Genomic DNA, 21535 nt, shown 5'->3' on the forward strand with positions numbered 1-21535 from the left:
ATTTTAGTTTAAACTTACTCCCACAGTGGAGTTCGTAGATGCTCGAGGATTATTATTTTGTAATGATTGTGGTAAATCTTAGGTCTTGTGTCCATTTACTAGAAAGTTTGGACTTTGAAGAGGTTCTAGTGCACGATTTTTCAACTTTCAGTAACAAATTTACAAGATACTACATGAAAGTAAACCAATCACTACTCCTTAATATCATGGGTAAACGGAAACAGTTTCTTTACAATTGAAAGGGTAAGGCTTAATGAGTCTTTTTGCAATAATGTTCCGTTATAATCAATTTGGGTCAAGATGAGACCATCATAATTTATTTACTTTTTGTGACAATTACAATCTAGTTGTTCATATGGATTAAGAAAATTTCTCACCGATTTCCGGATCAAAAAAAATCGCATATCTTAATTAGATGAAAGAACTCAAAGAAGCAAGAGAAGCTAATCCATAACACACATCCCTTGACCATCCGAAACTCATAAACACCTAAGTAACCTAACAAACTCAATGACCAATTCAAATACATATGGGGAATCTAAGGCATCTTCATCTCACTCCACTCATATCCCAATTAAAAGCCTAAAAACACTCATCTTGTTAATTAATGTATAGGAGTTCTAAAAGGTTAGTATGACAAATGTCCTTGTTTAGTCCTTTCTAATCAACAAGCGATCTTCGCCATCAATTTTCTCAGATAGAGAGAAAAACAATGGACACCCACAAGTTCTAATTTTCTTCAATGGCTAGGGATAAATGTATTCATCCCCAAATTTGATATACGACTATTAAGCTAATACCAGGCATTTCAAAAATATTTTTTAAAAAAAAAATGCAATCGAACCCACATTCTAAAAACAATAATTCAAAATTGCCAGCAAAATTAAATAAAATAAATCAATAAATCAAAAAGGGGATTTAATTTTTTAGGGTTTCAAAGATCAACACTCAAACAAAAATGGGGACATTGTTAATGAGGCAAGCATCAAGTTTTCTGCAAGAAAAATATAGAGCTGCAAGATTGGCATTAACTGATATCTCTGAAGCTGAATTGTAAGTTTAATTTGTTTAATTTTCGTTCAAATTGTACAATACAAATGATGATAACCCACAAACAATTATATACTGCAACTTTTTTTCTTTCATGTGGATTGAAATCGCCGTTTTAAACGGAAGCAAAGATGCAATTTAACATGCAATTTCACAGAAAAACAAGAGAGAGGGGGGGATTACCTGGGAGGCAGCGAAAATGCAGATGAGAACTTGAAACGGACGACTGAATTGAAGTAGAAAATTGAATTTGGTAGTGAATCATCTAGTTTTGGTATGCTACGATTGCAATCAGTCTATCACCAAAAGATTTCACGAAATCTAGTCTTGCAATTGACTCACATCAGTCAATCAATAAAAGCAAATACTTTTCTAAAAATAAATAAATTAGCAAGTACTCCGTATATCGGAACTTCGGAAGCGTGTCATTTCCGTCGGGTTGGAATCTCGCTGTTCTCTTCGCCTTATTTTCATTTATTTCAGGTCTTTCACTTATTTCAGATTTGATAAGATAAGATAAAATAAGGGTCAATAAGATAAAATAAGTTCAGGCCAATAAGATAAGATAATTTCAGGGCCAATAAAATAAAATAAAATAAAATAAGTTCAGGGTCAATAACATAAGATAAGAAAAGTTCAGAGCCAATAAGATAAGATAAGATAAGGTAAGGTAAATATTACTTAAGGTAATAGTATAAGTTTCAATAAGATAAGGGTTAATAAGATAAGATAAGATAAGGGCTAATAAGATAAGATAAAGGTCAATAAATTCAGATAATATAAGATAAGGTCAATAAGATAAGATAAGATAAAATAAGATAAGTTCAGACTAATAAGATAAGTGAAATTCGGGTGAAGAGAACACTACCTAAGTAGTCACTATTAAACTTGTTAAGCTATAGTTCTCAAATTTTTTACAAGTGATTTAATCCATTCATTTTTTAGAATATAAATATTTACCACCAATTCTTAAAAAAAATATAGGAGTATGCTTTATACGAAGTATTTACATATGGAATAGCTTGATACGAAGTAGGGAGTATTAAAACTTCATGTCATTGTTTAGAGTGATTGCCAAGTGCTTGTGAATGTTTTACGGGGAAGGTTCGAAGGATTCGGCAGGTTCTCTTTGATTATTGATGATTTTATACATTTTTATGCTTTGTTTTATAATTTTCGTTGGTCTTTTGTAAAATGTAGTGGTAACAAGATCGCTCATAATTTATCTCATTTTCAGTCTTGGGAATTTGGGCAAAGAATATGGGATGATGAGTTCCTGAACTGTAATTTTGAATAGTACTATTGCCTATTTATCTATCTAATTTTCCTTTGACGGGTTCCTTAAAAAAAACTAAAAGTCACACTATAACAATTTTTCACATTTAACTTTTGTGGTTGAGATAAAAAGCAATTTGGGTGATCTAACACTTCAACAATATTCAAAATTTTAGTTGTTTCTTCCTTGAATTGTTGTAATACTTTGTCTAAAGTTTAGTACAGTTAATACATTAGGAGCTTCTATCATGAGAAGAGTCTCTTAATATTCCCTTTTAAAAAAATTAAAAAAATTTGAAGAACTTTCAACAACCATAAAACACCACTACGATCAGGGCCGGCTAAAGGGAGGTCCAGGCGGACCTCCAGCACCGGGCCACAAAAAGAAATTATGTTGGTTAAACCCCCAAGAAAAAATATTATATATTTAACAGCTGCTTTATTATGCATTAAGTAATCTTTGTCCCAGTTGGTAAGGAAATAATAGTGTGGTAGCCAAGACCAGGGTTCAATTCTTCTCATGCCCCCTTTTTTTATTTGCTTTTTTCATGTCCATCAATTTTCTCAAACCATCACACATAAAACGTTATACCATATTATTAATTTGACTTTATATTTTGTATAAAAAAAACAATATTAATATAATAATTAACAATATTAATATAATAATTATGTGTTTTATATTAAATAATTACCCGTAAAAATTTATTGAAGCCCAATATCTGTATTTTAGCACAGGGCCTCCAAATTGCGAGAGACGGCCCTGACTACGATTGCTCTTGTAGAGTACTCCGTAGCTTTTAGAAAGTGCTAGAAATCTTAGTTTGATTTTTAATTGGAAACTGAAGTCTAAATTTTTTTGTCTAAGTATAATTGTTCGATATACTGACATACTGTCATATTTCACTTTTTGTTTTATAAATCTGAGTCATGTGATTTAGACTAAAACGTAAACTTAAATTAAACTTACTATAATTTATTGATTTGAAAGTTGTGACCTAAAAATGTTGAACTATTTTATGTGATTTACATATTTTTCTTTTAATTAAAACGTAAAATTAGAAATAAAAGCAACAATAATCGTACCTAAATTACACAAATTATAAATAACCTTGTGTGTATAGCATATTTTCACTTTATTTTGGCACAAATTAGAAGGTGCACCCGATTTTGTATGAAGCTCTACGTGTAACCGGGTTAAAAGCACATTTGTAAGGTTTAAAAGCACAATATTTTTTTTCAATTTAAAAGCACATTTTGCGGTTTAGAAGCACAATTGTGCAATGTAAAAGCTCATAGTACATTTTTCATTTATTTTTATTTTTAGTGATTGTGTTGTACTTAATATTATGTTCTTTTAAAATGAATGTATTTTGGTTTGCATGTACAAATGTGATTTTAATCGATAAATATTTGCTTTTATATAGTAAAAATGTGCTTTTTGAATGATTAAAAATACAAAATAACCAGGTTGCATATAGAGCTACATACAATAGGGTGTAATTTCTACTCATTGATTTACAACCAAAACACTTCGTAAGTTATAAGATGTTTTAATAAGTTAAATTGAGTGAAAATTGGATGATAAATCACACACTAAGATTTCGTTCTATTTGACTTATTTTGTCTGAACTTATCTGAGTTTAACTGAACTTATCTGAACTTCTTCAAAATAAACTTATCTGTGTGTAAAAATGTCTGTAAAAAACTTATTTTTTCTGAACTTATATTATCTGAACTTAACTGAACTTATCCTAACTTATCCGAACTTAACTTAATTTTCTTAATCGATTTTGCCTGAAATAAGTCGAACAGAACAGAGCCTAAATATGCTTATATAAAATACTTGTATTTAGGCGTTTGGTATGAGGGATAGGGATAAGAGGGATAAAAATGAAGGATAAATATAGGAAATTAGTGAGCTTAATAAAGATAAATAAATATCGAAAATGATTAATTCGTGTACAATGAAGACATGACATGGTTATGTATCATGAACGTAATTGAAACTAAAACATATACTGTAACTTATACTCCGTAGTATAACCTATTATACATGTTACAAAAGAGGTAAGAAAATATAATATTCTAATTTATTATAAATATAATAAATATTTGTTTCCGTCTTTGTATCGACTACCCTCTTTACATATTTTCATAGTAAAATATCACATTGATAGTAAAAATATTTTAATGACGCATGACCTACGTGGTGCCTATATGTACCATATTAAAATCTGACACATAGGATTGCGAAAATTAAATATTGTCGCAACTTGTGACATTTATCATCGCCCAATAAACATTTTCAAATGTTGGGTATGAGGGAGAAAATAAGATTGGATGAAAGATTAAATTATCAAAAATAAACATTTTCAACCTCTCATTTCTCTCTTCTTTTCATTGAGGATGTTATAACCAAACGCGTGCCACGAACGATTGAGAATAAATCCACAAATATAATATAGGACAAATAGCAAAGACAATAATAAAAGACACAAGTGTTTATGAGGAAATTTAGATTTCCTCCCCTCAAATATTATCGTATTTTTAAGTTCCTACAAAATAACACAATAACCCTTCAATTTGTGATTCCTCTCACCAATGTATTTTTCCCTCTTATTTTCTAGTTAGGCCTAAACCCCCTTTTATAGGCTAAACTAGAAACCCACGTCTACTAGAATTATATTTGCTCCCCAAGTCTAAACAATTCTAGAGATTGTTACATACCAAAATATATCTACTTTCCTAATTACAATTCTAATTAAACTAGGAAACAAGATATTAAATCAAACAAGTCTGTTTCATATTTTTGTCAACTTAACAAAGTTGTGTTTATTTCCTAACAGAGGATAATAATTGTGTCTTTCCAACCCCTGTTCTTATCCCTCCTCTTTTTTTTTTCACGCACACCCGGTTCACCGGAAGCTTAGCTTCGACTAAATCCGGATCCGACCCGGGTCGCACACGTTGCTTATGATGAGTCCCCCAACAAGAATTCTGCATACGACGAAACTTGAACCAGAGACCTCCCTTAAGCGACATCAAGCTGCTTACCACTTGAGCCAACTCTATGTTGATTTATCCCTCCTCTTATACAATACCACATTAACCACCCTCTTCCTGAATCCCTAGGTATAGAATTGGTGGGATGAGATGGAGTTTTATCCCTTTCTAATCATCTCTCTAATCCCTATCAGGGTCCGGTCATCCCCTCAAACAAACACTAGATTTCAATAATTCTCTCGATCTTATCCCTATCCCTCACTCATTATCTCTCCAAACAAATACCCTTGTACTGTATATACTATGAATTATCAATTTTAACGAACATGGTTTAAAACAAATAAAAAGTCAAACAACCAAAAAAAAAAAAAATCCGTATATAAACTAGACGGTCAAATCAATCGAGTGAACATTTAGTTGCCGAACTATGAGTTTTTTAAACTTTTTGTCTCAATAAACATTTGTGCTGTTTTAATAGTCATACATGTTCTATTATCATCATTAGATAAGATAATTTTATAACACGTTTAAAGTGATTATCAATTATTAACTTAATTATGTTGTTTAAATATAATTAAGGTTGGTGGAAAAAGTTACAGATGATAATCCATGGTGTCCTGACACCAAAACCATGACTCAAATAGCCGAGGCATCTTACGATTTTGATGGCTACTGGAAAATTGTTGATCTTCTACACAAGAGGTATCATTTTAATCGTTTTTAAATGTTCTTTACAAATAATTTTTTTCTGAAAATATGTATTGATTTTTATTTTGATTTCTTAATAAATATAAGTTAGAAATTTTTTAAGTATCTCTGTTCTATAAGAAAACGTTTGAAGTCATTTGCTTTTGGTCTATTAGACTATTACTCTATTCTCTTCGAAATGTCTATCATACCTTTACTAGGGTATTAAATTCTTTTAGTGGGAAAAAACATCTAAAATATGGAATCTTTCTATTTATCTAAATATAATTACATACTTCACGCGCCCTTTATTTTATAAAATTATAATACTCATAGAAAATATCATACAGAGTACACATCATCTACCTCCTAACTAGCTAGCATATTATTAAGAATAGTCTAACAATTAAGTAAGTAACCTACGATTTAATAGGAGACGAGCAAGTAATAAATTACAAAATTTAGCCTTTTATAGTAAATATTAGGATAATTATTTTTTACCACCTAAAAAAATATTTTACCACCTAAAAAACTAAAACTTGTACTTTATCACTTAAAAAAATTAAAACTTATTTTACCACCTGAAAAATAGAAAATAAGATGAAAATGTTATGTGTGGGGGCACTGGGGCCATAATAACAGTAATATTTCTGATATGTTCTCTTCTTCTACAATTTCATGTATTTAACTCTCTTCTCTTCCCTCGCTTCCTTATCTTCCATGAATGCACATAAATGTTTACCATCATCAATTCACAAAATTGACAAAATTCAATGGAAATAAAGAGAAGATGGTGAAAGAGTTAAAGAAAATCACACAAGCATGTAAAATATTAGAGGAAATTTGAATTAGGTAGTCACACGCTCACACATAAGTTTTATTTATTTTTTAGGTGGTAAAATACAGGTTTTAGTTTTTCAGATAGTAAAAAAACAATTTTTAAATTTTTGTAGGTGATAAAAATAATTTGTCCTAAATTAGGGGGGGGGGGGGGGAATCTGTAAGTGATACATGGATTCACCAACTTCTAGCTAGCAAACAAGAATCCAATTAAAGGATTTATCTTTTAAAAAATAGTATAATGAATCTACATTTCCAAAAGTTAATCAAACCAAATCCTAAATAAGCTTATACTCCGCTAATCCATACGTTTATTTTTAAAAAAAATATTAAGTGAAAAATCCCAAGTGATACATGTTATATTCACACTCTAGCAAACAAGAATCTGATTACAAGATTCACTAATCTCTTTTTGATATTTGGAACTTCCCTAAAGAAAATATATATCCGGCCATATAGTTTGATTATAAGTTTACCCTTTATCGGGTCCTATCAGGAGTGTTCGGAATATTACTATATTATGTACTATTTTTAGCCCAGATTTTTGGCTGCATACCTAATTACCTATGCATGCAGAGCTGGGTGCATATGAGCTTTTATAGACATCGTGAAACAGTTGAAATTGAACATGATGATAAAAAAAATGAACATGAAAAAAATATCCTTCTTCATACTTGTTTTTTGAGAAATAATAATTTAGACTAATTAAGTAATATTAATTAATATATCAGAAACTCTAGTACGTCCGCACAAATTTAATAACTACGCTACATTTCGGTAGAAAATTATCATCGGAAAATAAACAAATAAAAAATATGAAAATTGATGAATCTTTTTATTCTTCTATATTCCTCTTTCCTCTATGTTTCTTTCTCTCTAATCAGCAACTTTTCTCCATCTTAATAGTTCTTATTTGCCCCTCCTCGTCGATAAATTTTCTGCCATGATTTGCAAACGAATTGGGCTAACCAACTTCTCCTCCACTTCTTCGACTCTGTCTTTTTTCCTCCTTGTTAAATTCTGAAAATTGAACATAGAACCTTTATTAAATAAAAATGAACTTGACAGGATATCAAACATAGTATGAACATTAAATTTCTAAAACTGAACATTGAGTTTTAAAAATTGAACATAACCAAGAATAATATGTGATTTTTTTAGAAACTAAAAAAAATAACCTATTATTGATTTAAACACATTTACTCCAGAATCGAGTATTAAATATTTTAACAGTAATTTAAATTTACAAACCCTGAAATCGAACATATATATCCTTATATATGAACATGAAACTTAAGAAACTGAACATCACACAAAATTATTGAACATATATTAGTTTTATAAGTTGAATTTAGTTGAACATGATTTTATATAAGTTGAACATAAGACTTTAAAAACTGAACATCACACAAAAGTATTGAATATATATTAGTTTTATAAGTTAAAATTAGTTGAACATGATTTTGTATAAGTTGAACATAAGACTTGAGAAACCGAACATCACACAAAAGTATTGAACATATATTAGTTTAATGAGTTAAATTTAGTTGCACGTGATTTTGTATAAGTTGGACATAAGACTTGAGAAACTGAACATCACACAGAACATGATATCAAACATAGCATGAACATTATATTTCTAAAATTGAACATTGGGCTTTTAAAATTGAACATAACCAAGAATAATAGGTGATTCTTTTAGAAACTAATTATGTAAGTAGATTCGGGAAATAAACTTGTATGAAAACATTTTCATCACAATTGATTTAAACATATACTCCAGAATCAAGTATTAAATATTTTAACAGTAATTTAAATTTAGAAACCCAGAAATCGAACATATATATCCTTTTGTATGAATGTTATGACTTGAGAAACTGAACATCACATAAAGTGTTGAAGATATCACAGTTTTATAAGTTAAATTTAGAACATAATTCTTTAAAAGTTGAACATGAGTCTTGAGAAACTGAACATCACACAAAAGTAATATATCATAATTTTATAAGTTGAATATAATTTTGTATAAGTTGAACATATAACTTGAGACACTGAACATCACACAAAAGTGTTCTTATTTATGAACATATCATAGTTTTATAAGCTGAATTTAGTTGAACATGATTCTTTATAAGTTGAACATGAGACTTGAGAAAGTGAACATCACCAAAAAAAATGTTCTTATTTGTGAATATCATCTTTTATAATTAAATTAAACATCATCTTTTATAGGTTGAACATGATGAATTATAAACTGAACATAACAATAGAATTTTTAGTAATGAATAATGAACATCTGCTGATTACTGTTGTTGTTTGTCTTTTAGTTGAACATGACTCTGTATAAGTAGAACATAACAATTTGAGAAGCTGAACATCACACAAAGTGTTGAAGATATCATAGTTTTATAGGTTAAATTTAACTATACATAATTCTTTTTAAGTTGAACATGAGTCTTGAGAAACTGAACATCACACGATACTGAACATATAGTCATATACTCCGTATTAGTTTAATAAGTTAAATTTAGTTGAACATGATTTTGTATAATGTGAACTGAGAAACTGAACATCACACAAAAATATTGAACGTTATATTAGTTTTATAAGTTAAATTTAATTGAACATAATTTTGTATAATTTGAACATAAGACTTGAAAAACTGAACATCACACAAAACTCGTTCACAAAAATTAACCTCTGTCATCCACCATAAGGGCAGGGAAACACTTATAAATATATAGCAGATACATTGATTATAACTTTCATCTCTATCATTACAGAGAATATCTACCAATCACCAAAATGATTAATAAAATAAGAAACCAAGGCTAATGACAAAAAATTAAAACATTAGATTGCATAAACAACCAACAAGAAATGAACACATCTGGAAGTCGAACCTGGTATCACTAAGATACGAAATCGAATCACCTCTATCAGATGAGCTAGGTCCAGAACTTTGTCGCCAAGTCGCCAAACTTTTGTAATTTTGACATTTTAACCTAACATTTCATTGAATATGTATGGTTAACAAATGCAAGCAAATCGGCAATTTGTGATGGATGCAAAATGTAATCAATTACTCCAAAAAGAAACGAAATAACAAAGAGAATCATAGTATTATGTATTTTTCAATTCGATCAGGAAATCGCTGATCAATTGTAAGAACACAAATTGAAAAGTCAAAACACATAGAGAGAGAACCATAGAGGACATTCAAAAGTGATATTCGATCTCCGGAAGTGGATTATTTTGATTCGACAGAGGCACGATTGCTTGCGCTGTAGATTCCACCATTGTTGACGAGCTTCAGCGCTTATCGAAGAGAGCAGAGAGGAACAAAACACCGACTATGGAGGTAATCGCTGGGAGAAATCGCCGAGAAAATCAATTGTTGCTGGTGATATTATGATGGAGGAGGTGGTGGTGGTGGTGGCGTCGTCGGTGAATCGCCATGACGTTAAAAAATGGAGAGAGAAAATGGTGAGAGATTGAGAATGGGGTTTGATCAGAGAGAAAATGGCGAGGGACGAGGTTAGAGGAGATATAAAAATAGATATGTTATAATAAGCATGTGCAGGTGTTGTTTTTAGCTCATATGCAGCTATCTTTAGCTGCATAGGTATGCAGCTATTAATTATTACTATTTTTAGTACTCCGTAGGAATTAGGAAAAAGTGTCTAAAAGTACCTTCTTTTTGCTTCACTTTGTGAACTAATACTTTATTTGTTCAATTTTTTTTCACCTTAGATAAAAAAAGTTGTACTCCGTATTAAAAATGGCATCTTAGAGCAACTATCCGGCCAATTTGTCAACTTTCCGGCCACTAACTCCGTTTGTTAGCACAATTTGAGTGGGAAAAATACACGTGTAAACACTCGCTCAACAGTCAACCGAATTCAAAGTTTTGCCTTGAATTTCCAACGCCCTTTCCTCTTCTCATTTACTACTCAGCTCTCACTACTTCACTCAACCACCATTTCCAGTGGGAAAAAAAAAAGTAAAACCTCAACCACACCACAGAAAACGTTTCCACCATTTTGTATGGTTTCACTTGTTATGTTACTTGTGTTGTTCCCCTTTTCTGTATTCCCCTTTTGTTTTGCTAAGTTTTGACTCGGGTTTTGTTGTCAAAGTTCCCGACTTTTCATAATCCAGGGTTATTTTTGTCCAAGTTCACGACTTTCACTAGTCTGGAGTTTTGTTGACCAACTTTTCAACTTAGTTTATGTCAAAGTTTTAATTACCTTCGTCCACAATTACATGTGGATTGAAACCATGAAGAGATAAATGATAAAAAGAAGACATCTACAATGGAAATCAATTACAAGCAATCTATTTCAAGTGAATAAAAATTGCACAAAAAACTCAAGAGACGAAAAGAGGGAATATCATACCTTTTGATCTTGAAACTAGATGATTTCCCACCAAAAAAGTTGAGTTGGATTTGAGATTTTAGGTTGTTATTGTCGTTCTTACAAGAATAAGAAAGGCGCGTGATTTTTTTTGGTTTGTTTGTTTTACATGTACAATGTTTTGGAGGGAAGCACGAGTCAATGATTGGAAAGTTGATAAATTGGTCGGATATATAGTTGTTCTAAGGTGCCATTTTTAATACAACTTTTTAATTTAAGGTACTAGTTGAAAAAAATGAATAAATAAGGTACTGGTTCACAAAGTGAGGCAAAAAGAAGGTACCTTTTGACAATTTTGTCTAGGATTTATAAAATCAAATATGAGAAGAAAACAATTAAAATTATGACAAAGGTAATTCTACTTCTCATATTTGATTTTATAAGGATAACATTGTCATAGTCCAGGAAGTTCTCCACACTATGAGAAGAAAACAACGCTTAAAGGGTCTCATGGCAATCAAAATCGACTTTGTAAAAGCCTATGATAGGCTGCGTTGGTCCTTTATTCGTGACACATTATTGCAAATGAACCTGCCTTTTTTGAGGGTGAACGTTATTATGGAATGTGTTATAACAGTTATCACTCAAGGTCTTGTGGAATGGAGAACCTACTCGAATTTAATCCAACTCGGGGCATTAGACAAGGTGATCCCTTATCACCTTACCTCTTTGTTATGTGTATGGAGAGACTTTATCAAACCATCGAGGAGGCAATTATGGCCAAACGGTGGAAACCAATACGAGCTAATCGAGATGAGACTCTTCTCTCAAATTTATTCTTTGCTCATAACATTATATTGTTTGCAGAAGCTGAAACGGAACAAGATCACACCATTCATGATTGTCTAGAGATTTTTGTAAAGCATTAGGTCAACGGGTTTGTTTGGAAAAATCCAGAGTGTACTTCTCCAAGAATCTCCCTATCCCAAAACAAGAAGAAATTAGAACGGCTCTTGGCATGGAGAAAACGGATGACCTCGGGTTATACTTGGGCATGCCTACTCTAACAAGTAGAATCACAAATCAAATTTTCAACCACCTTTGTGAAAAGATTGATTGTCGTCTCTCCGGTTGGAAATCTAAATACCTCTTCCTAGCTGGAAGAATCACACTAGCCAAGTCCACAATCACCTCACTGGCTACCTATTCAATGCAGTCTTCTAAGATTCCTCGCATGATTTGTGATAACATTGGTATGAAAGCAAGAGGATTCATATGGGGAGGCAGTGAAAACAAAAGGGGTACGCATCTCCTCTCTTGGGAGACCCTGCAGAAACCGCGAAACCAAGGTGATATATCCATAAGATTAGCTCGTCAAGTCAACTCATCCTTTCTTACGAAGCTAGGATGAAGACTCCTCATAGAGCCTAATGCGATTTGGTCTTGAGTCGTGCGTTCTAAATATTGTAAATGGCGTTGTGACGTAGATATGTTTGTGCCAAAGAAGGGTATGTCCAATGTGTGGAGTGACATAACTGAAAATGCTAAGTTTCTCTATTAAGGTATGCGTATGGAAGTTAGCAATGGTGCTCGTACCTTGTTTTGGGATCACAAATGGGCCACCAGTGAGCCATTAAGTGAGTTAAACACCCAACCAATTCCTCTTGAACTAGTTGGAGCAACAGTAGAAGAAATGTGGGACAAAGACTTTGGTTGGAAGTGGGAACAATTTGCTGCTTACATGTGTCTTGATGTCTTAAAAAAAATCCAAGCGTATGAATTAAAAGTTGACCCATCCATTGGTGACTTAGTTTATTGGCAAGGGACGGAAAATGGTAAATTCACAATCAAATCATCTCTAAGTCTAATCAGAAATGAGAATGATTCTCTTTATGAAGACTGTTGGGAAGCCATCTGGAAAGCTCTAGTTCAACAGAGATTTCGTGCATTTTTGTGGCTTGTATGCAATGAACGAGATCAAGAAAATGCTAACAGATTCAAACGAAAAATGACAACTGATCCTAAATTCTATGTATATAGGGTTGATGAGGAGACAATGCTACATATCTTAAGAGACTGTGCAACAACCAAAGTAACTTGGAGAAAGGTAGGAGGACCCTCGCTAAATCAAGACTTTTACAGTGCTTTCCTTAAAACTTGAGTGACTGAAAACTGCAAAGAAGGTGGAGGGTCGAATGATGAGATTTGGTGCACTTACTTTGGTATTGCAGTATGGTGGTTACGGAGGTGGCGCAATGGGTTTGTCTTTGACTCCAACCTCAAACTACCAGTGGATGTGGGAACTTTCCTGCAAATCAGGTTTGATGAGGCACGTAAATGTGTGCAGGAACTTGAAGAAGAGGGAAGAAGCTCCAAGGTGATCAAAGTGCAAAAGTATGTAAGGTGGAGATCTCCACCAATGGGTTAGTATGCTATGAACTGTGATGGTGCTGCAAAAGGTACTCCATGGTTTGCTGGGGGATGGGGTTTACTTCGTGATCACCAGGGAACATTGGTGACTGCCTTCAGCGCTGATTTTGGCAGTTTCTTAGATTATAAAGTTGAAGTTTTAGCTTTGGCATGAGGCTTATCCTTGGGAAAGAACCTAAGTATTAGCAAGCTGGAAATTCACGTGGATAATCTCGCATGCGTCCAATTCTTGAACACCAGGGAAGCAGGCAGTGGGGATAATGCTCGTGAGCTTAACTACTGCAGAATGTTGCTAGATGATGACAGTTGGGAAACCAAAATTTTCCATGTGTATCGTGAAGGAAATAGGGTGGCGGATTGGCTTACAATTCACATCGTCTATCAAGAAAGCAGGCTCATAATTATAGATAACATCCCTATAGAACTTAGTCGCATTTTAGAGGAGGACATTCGAGGTGTGGCCTTGCCACGCTTAGGACCTCCATAAGGTTTATTGTCTAGGTTGGTACGTTTTTATTACTTTGGATCTTCTCTCTTATTTAGAATCAAGAAAACGTAGTTAATTAAACTCATGAAACAAATTAGCTTGAATGTGATTGATACTATATTGTGTCGGAAAGTTGAACATCACCCGATTTTCCTTAAAATTGTACGCACTCTAAGGAAAGGTACTGAGTGCCCTTATTCCCTCCATACTCTTACTATTTTCTCTCTCGTCACTTTCAGTTTACACATCAACATTGTCATCACCAACATGATATAATCTTACCACGTTATTGTCGTTGCCACCGCCATAGTTGTTGTTACCTAGCACCATACCATACACAACCAACCCATTAAACCTCGTTGGAAGTATTATCATTACCACTTAACAATATCACTCCATTTTACCACCAAGGCCACCACAAACAAAGTCGTTATGTTTCCCGACAAACAAAAAATTCCGGTACCACCATGGGTAAGCCATCTAATTTCGGTTCCGCCGGGTCATATTGTCGTTTGTTGGGCACATGGATGTACACATGGTGGTGTATAAGTCGTGCTTGGCGGTTCAAGAGAAGAAAATGGTTGATGGGGAGTGGAGTATGGTTTAAGTAAGGGTTAATAACTAATTATATAATTTCATCTTGATTTTGTGAGTGATTTTCAATAAAAATGGGTGAGATATATGTAAGTATATAACCATTCACATAAACTCAATTCAAATTCAAACTCGACTAAAAATCAATAAAACTAGAGTTTAACTAAGTTTATTAAATCATATATTTTAATTAAACATCTATAGATATATGTTTAGTTGTTTACACAAATACTCAACATTTATTTAGCGCTAACGATAAAATATGCAGGTTGTGTAATGTTAATTGGAAGAAATGGAGACAATCTTACAACTCACTGATTTTGTTGGAGTTTTTAATCACACATGGTCCTGAGGATTTTGCTACGGAATTTAGAAGTGATGTTAATGTTATCAAGGAGTTGGGAACATTTTGTTATACAGATCAAAAGGGGTAATTATTTTCTCACATGCAACCCTCCCTTTCCCCCCTATATATCGAGGCCCTATATAAAAGTTACATTTATGCATAATAAAATACACTAAGAAGCTAATCACATCTTTTTTTTATGACTGTTACCAAACTTACCTAATCGTTAAGAAAACTTTTTAATACTATGTAGTCAAAAAAAGGTTGATACACCAAAATATTTTATAGCTCGCGTTTATGTATATATTGAGCCACATGGTATCTAGTTTTTAATTTTTAGTGTCTTATTAATTGAAGGGTGAATTGGGGGCATTACATGAGAAACAAAACAGAAAGGATATTACAATGTATGGAAGGAGGATCATCACTTCAAGAAGTTAGGTCCAAGGCAATAAAACTAACAAATGAAATCCAAGGATTTGGAAGTTCACCATCATCAATATCATCTCCTTTATCAACATCATCCCCAACAAGTTCATCATGGAGATCATCATTTCATTCTAATTCTCCTTCAAGCCCTACATTATGGAATGACAATACTAATTATTACCAAAACTATCATGGTGAAATGGATAAGCAACCTTTTGATCATCATCATCAAGACTACCTTGAACCTAATCATTCTCCTAAAGAAATGATCTTTCACCATAAATTGCCTAAGAATTTCCTTGGAGTTATTGCGAGTGACTTGTTGGATTGGAATTCGATTGAGGATACATTCACTGAAATTGATTTGAATGACGGTGAAGATCCTAACAAGAAAAAAATCGGATTTTTTCAAGGAATGTGCGTGAAGCATGTTGGTTATAGCCCGTTGAAAAAGGATGGTGACAGAAAAAAGAATACTTGAACTGATTACCAATTAGTGTTCACCAGAATTACATAACAACTTTAAGTCCAAATAATGTACTTTATTTTGGTTAATAGATGATCTATGTAGTTGATTAATTCAAGCAATATATCGTTAATTTTTTATTTGGATTTTTTGCCAAAAAGGACCTTTTATAAACGTTTTTTTTGCGGGAAAGGACCTTTTTATGACGAAATTGGTGAAATGGGACCTAAAACATAATATTTTTTTGTTGATTGGGGCCTTTTACCGGTTTCTTGGAGTTGACCCAAGATTCCGGCAACGACTTTGACACGTGGCAACCGGAGAATGCCACGTGTCCATTTAATGATTAAAAAAAAATGCCCAAAAAAAAAAAAAATTATCGATTTTTTTTTGCCACAAATCGATTTTTTTTTTTTGCCCAAATTTTGCGAATAACCCTAATTTTTTCGACGCAAAATTAGAACAATTGAGGAGAATTTGAGGGGGGAAAATAGCAAACCTGATTCGTGTGGCTATGAATAACAATTCGTGGCAGACAATTTCAGTGACGAACTTTAGGGCAGTTGTGATTTTGGAGGGAGATTTGGGGGAAAAAAAAATCGATTTGGGGCAAAAAAAAAAAAATGATTTGGGGCAAAAAAAAAATTCGATTTGGGGCAAAAAAAAAATTCGATAATTTTTTTTTTTTTTTTTTTTGCGGGCCAATTTTTTTTTTTTTAAATCATTAAATTGACACGTAGCCTTCTCCGGTTGCCACGTGTCAAAGTCGTTGCCGAAATCTTGGGTCAACTCTAAGAAACCGGTAAAAGGTCCCAAACAACAAAAAAATTTATGTTTTAGGTCCCATTTCACCAATTTCGTCATAAAAGGTCCTTTCTCGCAAAAAAATGTTTATAAAAAGTTCTTTTTGGCCATAAACCCTTTTTATTTTGCTTGTAATTTGTATTGATCTAGCTCCAAATGAAAGAGTTACATGGGCAGGGAGCAATATGATTAGATACCCCACTTTAATTTCTATCAAATGGATGTTAAAAATGTATATGTGGAGTAATATACTTGTACTTATAGTATATATGTACTCCTTAGTAAATTTTGTATTCTAACATGTTTATTTACGTCAAAATAGTTTTCAAAGTGCTTTAGGAAAAATACTCTACACAAGTACACATTTTCTCTAATTTATGTAGACTTAATTGAGCCACCTCTTCCACAATTCCCCTCTATTAAAAAAAAAAAAGAAAAGGCTTCATCAATGGATAAGTCCCTTGCTTAATGCTTACACACACATTGTGTAACGAACTTGATGAGAAAAATACATTATTGCCTAATGGCGTATATCCATTACTAATTAGAGTTGATTATGAACCAAACTAGACGTCGTTTTACCAAAAAGCAATTCGTGTTGGACTAAAAAAAGGCCTATTTTGGGCAAAATTTATATGTATGTCCAAACCCGGTAAATGATATCAGACTAGAAGTCAAAAACCGTAAAAAAATAGTTGTTTTTTTGAAGATGAAAGTTGATTAACACTTAAACTAACGAATCGTACAAAACTTGTATATGACAGTCTTATGTCTAAGACTAATCTATCTATATTATTATTAAATCTCCAAGGCAAGGAATGTCACGTTGCCATGTGTCATTGTGATTTGGCAAGTGAAATGACGATGTGCCATGTCATGCGCAAACATGTAGTACTCAATTTTGTTATCACAAAAAATGTTAGTATTAATGTCCGAACTCACGAGCTCTCATTCATAATGTAAACCTTTAACCATCTCAACAATGATATAACATATGACTCTAAAGTAATGAAAAAAGACAAAAGTCATTCTTATTAAATATTAAAACTTTAATACCCAATATATATTTGAATAATAAGCTATTATGGAGTATAAATTTTTTATACTTAATATTGCTTAATTACTCAGATCATACGTAAAAAAAGTTAATTGTTGCACTACATCTTTAGCTAACCAGTTGGGTGATTTTCCAAATTTATTTTATTATTCAATTTGTAATAAATGATACTTCGTACATTAAGAAATTTCTTATGTTTATAAGAGCATTAGAAAAAATAAGTTTTATACAAAGTATCAATCAAGTAAACTACTAGAATAATAAAATTTCATACCGAGTATCCATAAAATAAAACTAAATTAATCTTAATAAAAAGTCATAAACATCTACAAAAGAAACTTGAATCTAACAAAATTTAGTTAACTAATTATAAATTTGCTAATCGATATTTATGTCATAACAATTGTGCTAAATTCATTTTAAATAAAAAATTAATATCAACATACAATGTACGATTTGGGGCATCGCCCGGGGAAATAACTAGTTTCTTATCAAATATTTAGTTTTTGTTTTGGTAATTAAATTAAGTATACTTTAATCTCTCATCCAATAGTTATAAATTATGATCGAATAGTTGTGTTCAATTAATAACATTCAATCAAATAGTTATTTTTTATAATCAAGTATTTACACTTTATCATAGATATATATTTAAATATCGACTTATATATATCACGGTCTCATATAAGTGATATTCGACAATTTCAATTTTTTAACATTTCACAAGCAATAATCTACCATAAACAATTGAAACTACACCAAAAAAAAAAAAAAGTTAAAATTAATGAGAGGGATGGAACTTAAGAACTCAAGACAATTGGGATGAACCGGTGAATAGATGATAGTGAATACAAGATTGTATGTAGTGGAAATTAGGGACATTTATCCAAACAAGTTGGTCCTATTTGGAGGAGAATATATAAATTAAATTTGTTTTTTTTGGACCATTATATTTATTGTCCTGCAAGATCATGGGTGGTGTTGTGATTGCCAATTTGGAGTATTGTTTATGAAAGATGAATCCCCTCAAAATAGGTTCATCTCTTTGTTTTTTCCTGCCTTTGATTTCTTATAGGGTCGATGGTTGTTACTACCTAGCCCACAACCACTCTAATGCTTGAAATATGGAGTATGACCGAGAACATATTTTGTACCGATTAAGCATTACGGAGTACGTTTTAACTTTTAACAATCGTTATTTTCTAATGTTTTTTTTAAAACATTGACGGTTTGTTTGTTTAGAGGGATAATGTATATGAATAAGAATTACTATCCTAATTCACTCATACAGTCATATCTTTTACTTCGTATTTGTTTCATGTTTGTAAGGATAGGAGGATAAAACCCTTTATTTACCCCGCCATACCTAAGGAGCTGAGGTGGTATAAGGGGAAGATATTCCATTCGTTCCAAAATACTCGAAACACTTGTCTTTTTCGGCCATTCTTGAATACTTGCAACACTTCTATTTTTGATAAGGGACCACACTTATTTTTATTATTTATCTCTCTTCAACGGTCTCCACTGATGTTTAGTAAGTTGAGAAACAATAATAATAAAAAAATGATACAAAACAAACACCTCCCTCACACCAACAAAAGTAAAAGATTCACTGTCCTTGTGCAACAATAAAAAAAAAAAATGTACCCTGAATATCCCACTTGGCCTCAGTTTGTTCATTTTCTTGTATATTCAACTTTCATATCACTAACTACGTGCCTAATTAACTATTGCGAATATTCTGAAACGAAGGGATTAAGTTGAAAAATATTATGCGCACTATTTTGTTTAGATAAATGTCTGAATCCCTTTGCTCTCCCCAATTGTCGAGGTTGAAGGCTCTCCCCAATCTCTTTGGTCTTTCTTGTTTAGCCATTTCAATGGCTACCATGTACATTAGCAACATGCAAAACATATGCAAACCGTGTATTGTGGCATAAACGGTAAAAAAAAAAATGTTTACTATAAAAGGACTAAAGCAACAGTAAATAAAATAAGATAAAATCAGAAAACATCAAAACAAAATTAAGAAAATAAAAAAAAATCATGAGAAAGTGGAAGTTCGTAGATATTGATATGTTGGTTATTTGTTTGGTGGACATGTTAATGCAAACAGAAAATAAAAGAAATCACTCAGTACCATTTTAAACTCTCATGTTATCAATCAAACAAGTTAAGGAAATTCTTATAAATTTAGTACTCCGTATCATATTTATAACTTCCCACCAAATAATTTTTTGTGAGTATTAGTTTAATTCCTATGTTGATCAAATAGACGTGATGTCTTCATTCATATATTGGATTGAGCATGAATTTGCATTTAAAAAAAAATCATGTTCTCTTTGTTAAAATAAAATAAAATAATCTTGATCTTGATTTCCTAGTGGTCCAATGTACTTCATTAAACAGTAATGCCACGACTAATTATATTATATAAAATGGTTTGGTATCTTAAAATTTGATTTGTAGGTATGATCATTTCGAAGAAGGGTGATCAGAGAATCTTCCAATTGGTTGGTATTTCTTTTATTGCATGTTGACATTAATTATTCAACTAACATCTTGTTTTATCAATCATAATTTCCGATTGTCAAAAAAAAAAAAAATCAATCATGATTTCCGAAGCTATGGAATTAAACATGCACCTCATGGGATTTCTAAATGTTGTAAAGAAATTACAAGTTACAAATTACGGAGTACTCGGTAAAGGAGGATAGGAGATTCGAATTTGTGACATATTGTACATATGTATGGTATGACCTCAATATTTCCCACTATGTCAAAATCTCATTGGTGTATTGGTGGAGTTCTTTGTGGTCACGTATTTATATACTTCAAAATGTATGTTAACTCTTAATTTATTTCTAGTCGAGGACCCTCCCTTCTTTTGCACCCATTAAAAAAAACTCGGTCTCAATTTAATCGTCACAGTTTTTAATTAGTACCACATTAAATTTATTACTAACAGTATCTCAAATTAATCGAAGTATTTGGCAAGTAGATTGTGATATTCTATGACTTAAAGGGGCTGAAGGCTCAATATTTGTTTACACATGTATTTATAAGATAGTTTTTCTTAAAGAATTAGGTTATATGTCCTACTTATTTTATTTGATCTACTTAGTTTATATTAAATTTTTTAAGGATTGTATTATGTTATTTGTGTATGTCTTATGTTACACTGTTATGTTTGATCACCTTGTATTCTATTCTCTAATTATATTGGGTGGCATATCGTCATTCATCAACTTGAAATATAATAATAATCACTTTTAAGTTGATTGCATGGTGAAATGAATATGGTGTATCAATTAAGAATTGTTACAAACCAAACGAGATTGGCGGAGACGATGGTTACAATTTCGAATCTCACCATATGTGTGCGTGTTTGAGAGGGGAGATTCCATTACGCACCTCCCCTGTTCTCAAGCGTTGACATGCGTAGCTGAGCTGATTCACATGTGAGAAATGATACTTAATTCAATAAAGTCATTTTCCTTACCATTAAAGTGAAAAATTAAGAACTACTCCGCTCGGTTCTATAATGATGTTTTAATTTAAAATTATGAAATTAAAAGAATCTTCTAAATTATTTCTAATAAATAAAAATAATAATCATGTGGGGTATTGTTGGATTCGTCTCAATGAATACTTTAGTAATACAAAATAATTTTTTTGGTAATATATAATTATTGATATAAATGAT

General features: G+C 31.9%; 1 protein-coding gene across 2 annotated transcripts; it reads left to right on the plus strand.

Moving 5' to 3' along the window:
- Positions 1-704: 704 nt before the first annotated feature.
- Positions 705-16086, plus strand: LOC110787350 (epsin-3). Of its 2 annotated transcripts, XM_056838665.1 has the most exons (4): positions 740-1053; positions 5911-6033; positions 14996-15157; positions 15431-16086. In XM_056838665.1, the coding sequence occupies exons 1-4, from the start codon at positions 959-961 to the stop codon at positions 15981-15983; spliced, it is 933 nt and encodes a 310-aa protein (XP_056694643.1). In that variant the 5' UTR covers positions 740-958; the 3' UTR covers positions 15984-16086. The 2 variants fall into 2 exon arrangements, with proteins under 2 accessions (XP_056694644.1, XP_056694643.1); XM_056838666.1 differs by lacking the exon at positions 5911-6033 and having other exon boundaries at positions 705-1053.
- The last annotated feature ends 5449 nt before the right edge of the window (positions 16087-21535 follow it).

This window comes from Spinacia oleracea, chromosome 3 (genome assembly GCF_020520425.1).
Source record: "Spinacia oleracea cultivar Varoflay chromosome 3, BTI_SOV_V1, whole genome shotgun sequence".
NCBI classification, from domain to species: domain Eukaryota; kingdom Viridiplantae; phylum Streptophyta; class Magnoliopsida; order Caryophyllales; family Amaranthaceae; genus Spinacia; species Spinacia oleracea.

What these genes read in the sequence shown, in the direction of transcription:
- LOC110787350 (XM_056838665.1), top strand. Translation starts at nt 959, where the DNA reads ATGGGGACATTGTTAATGAGGCAAGCATCAAGTTTTCTGCAAGAAAAA. An exon ending in GTTGATCTTCTACACAAGAG is followed by an intron (nt 6,034 to 14,995) that starts GTATCATTTTAA and finishes TAAAATATGCAG; the next exon opens with GTTGTGTAATGTTAATTGGA. An exon ending in TGTTATACAGATCAAAAGGG is followed by an intron (nt 15,158 to 15,430) that starts GTAATTATTTTC and finishes TATTAATTGAAG; the next exon opens with GGTGAATTGGGGGCATTACA.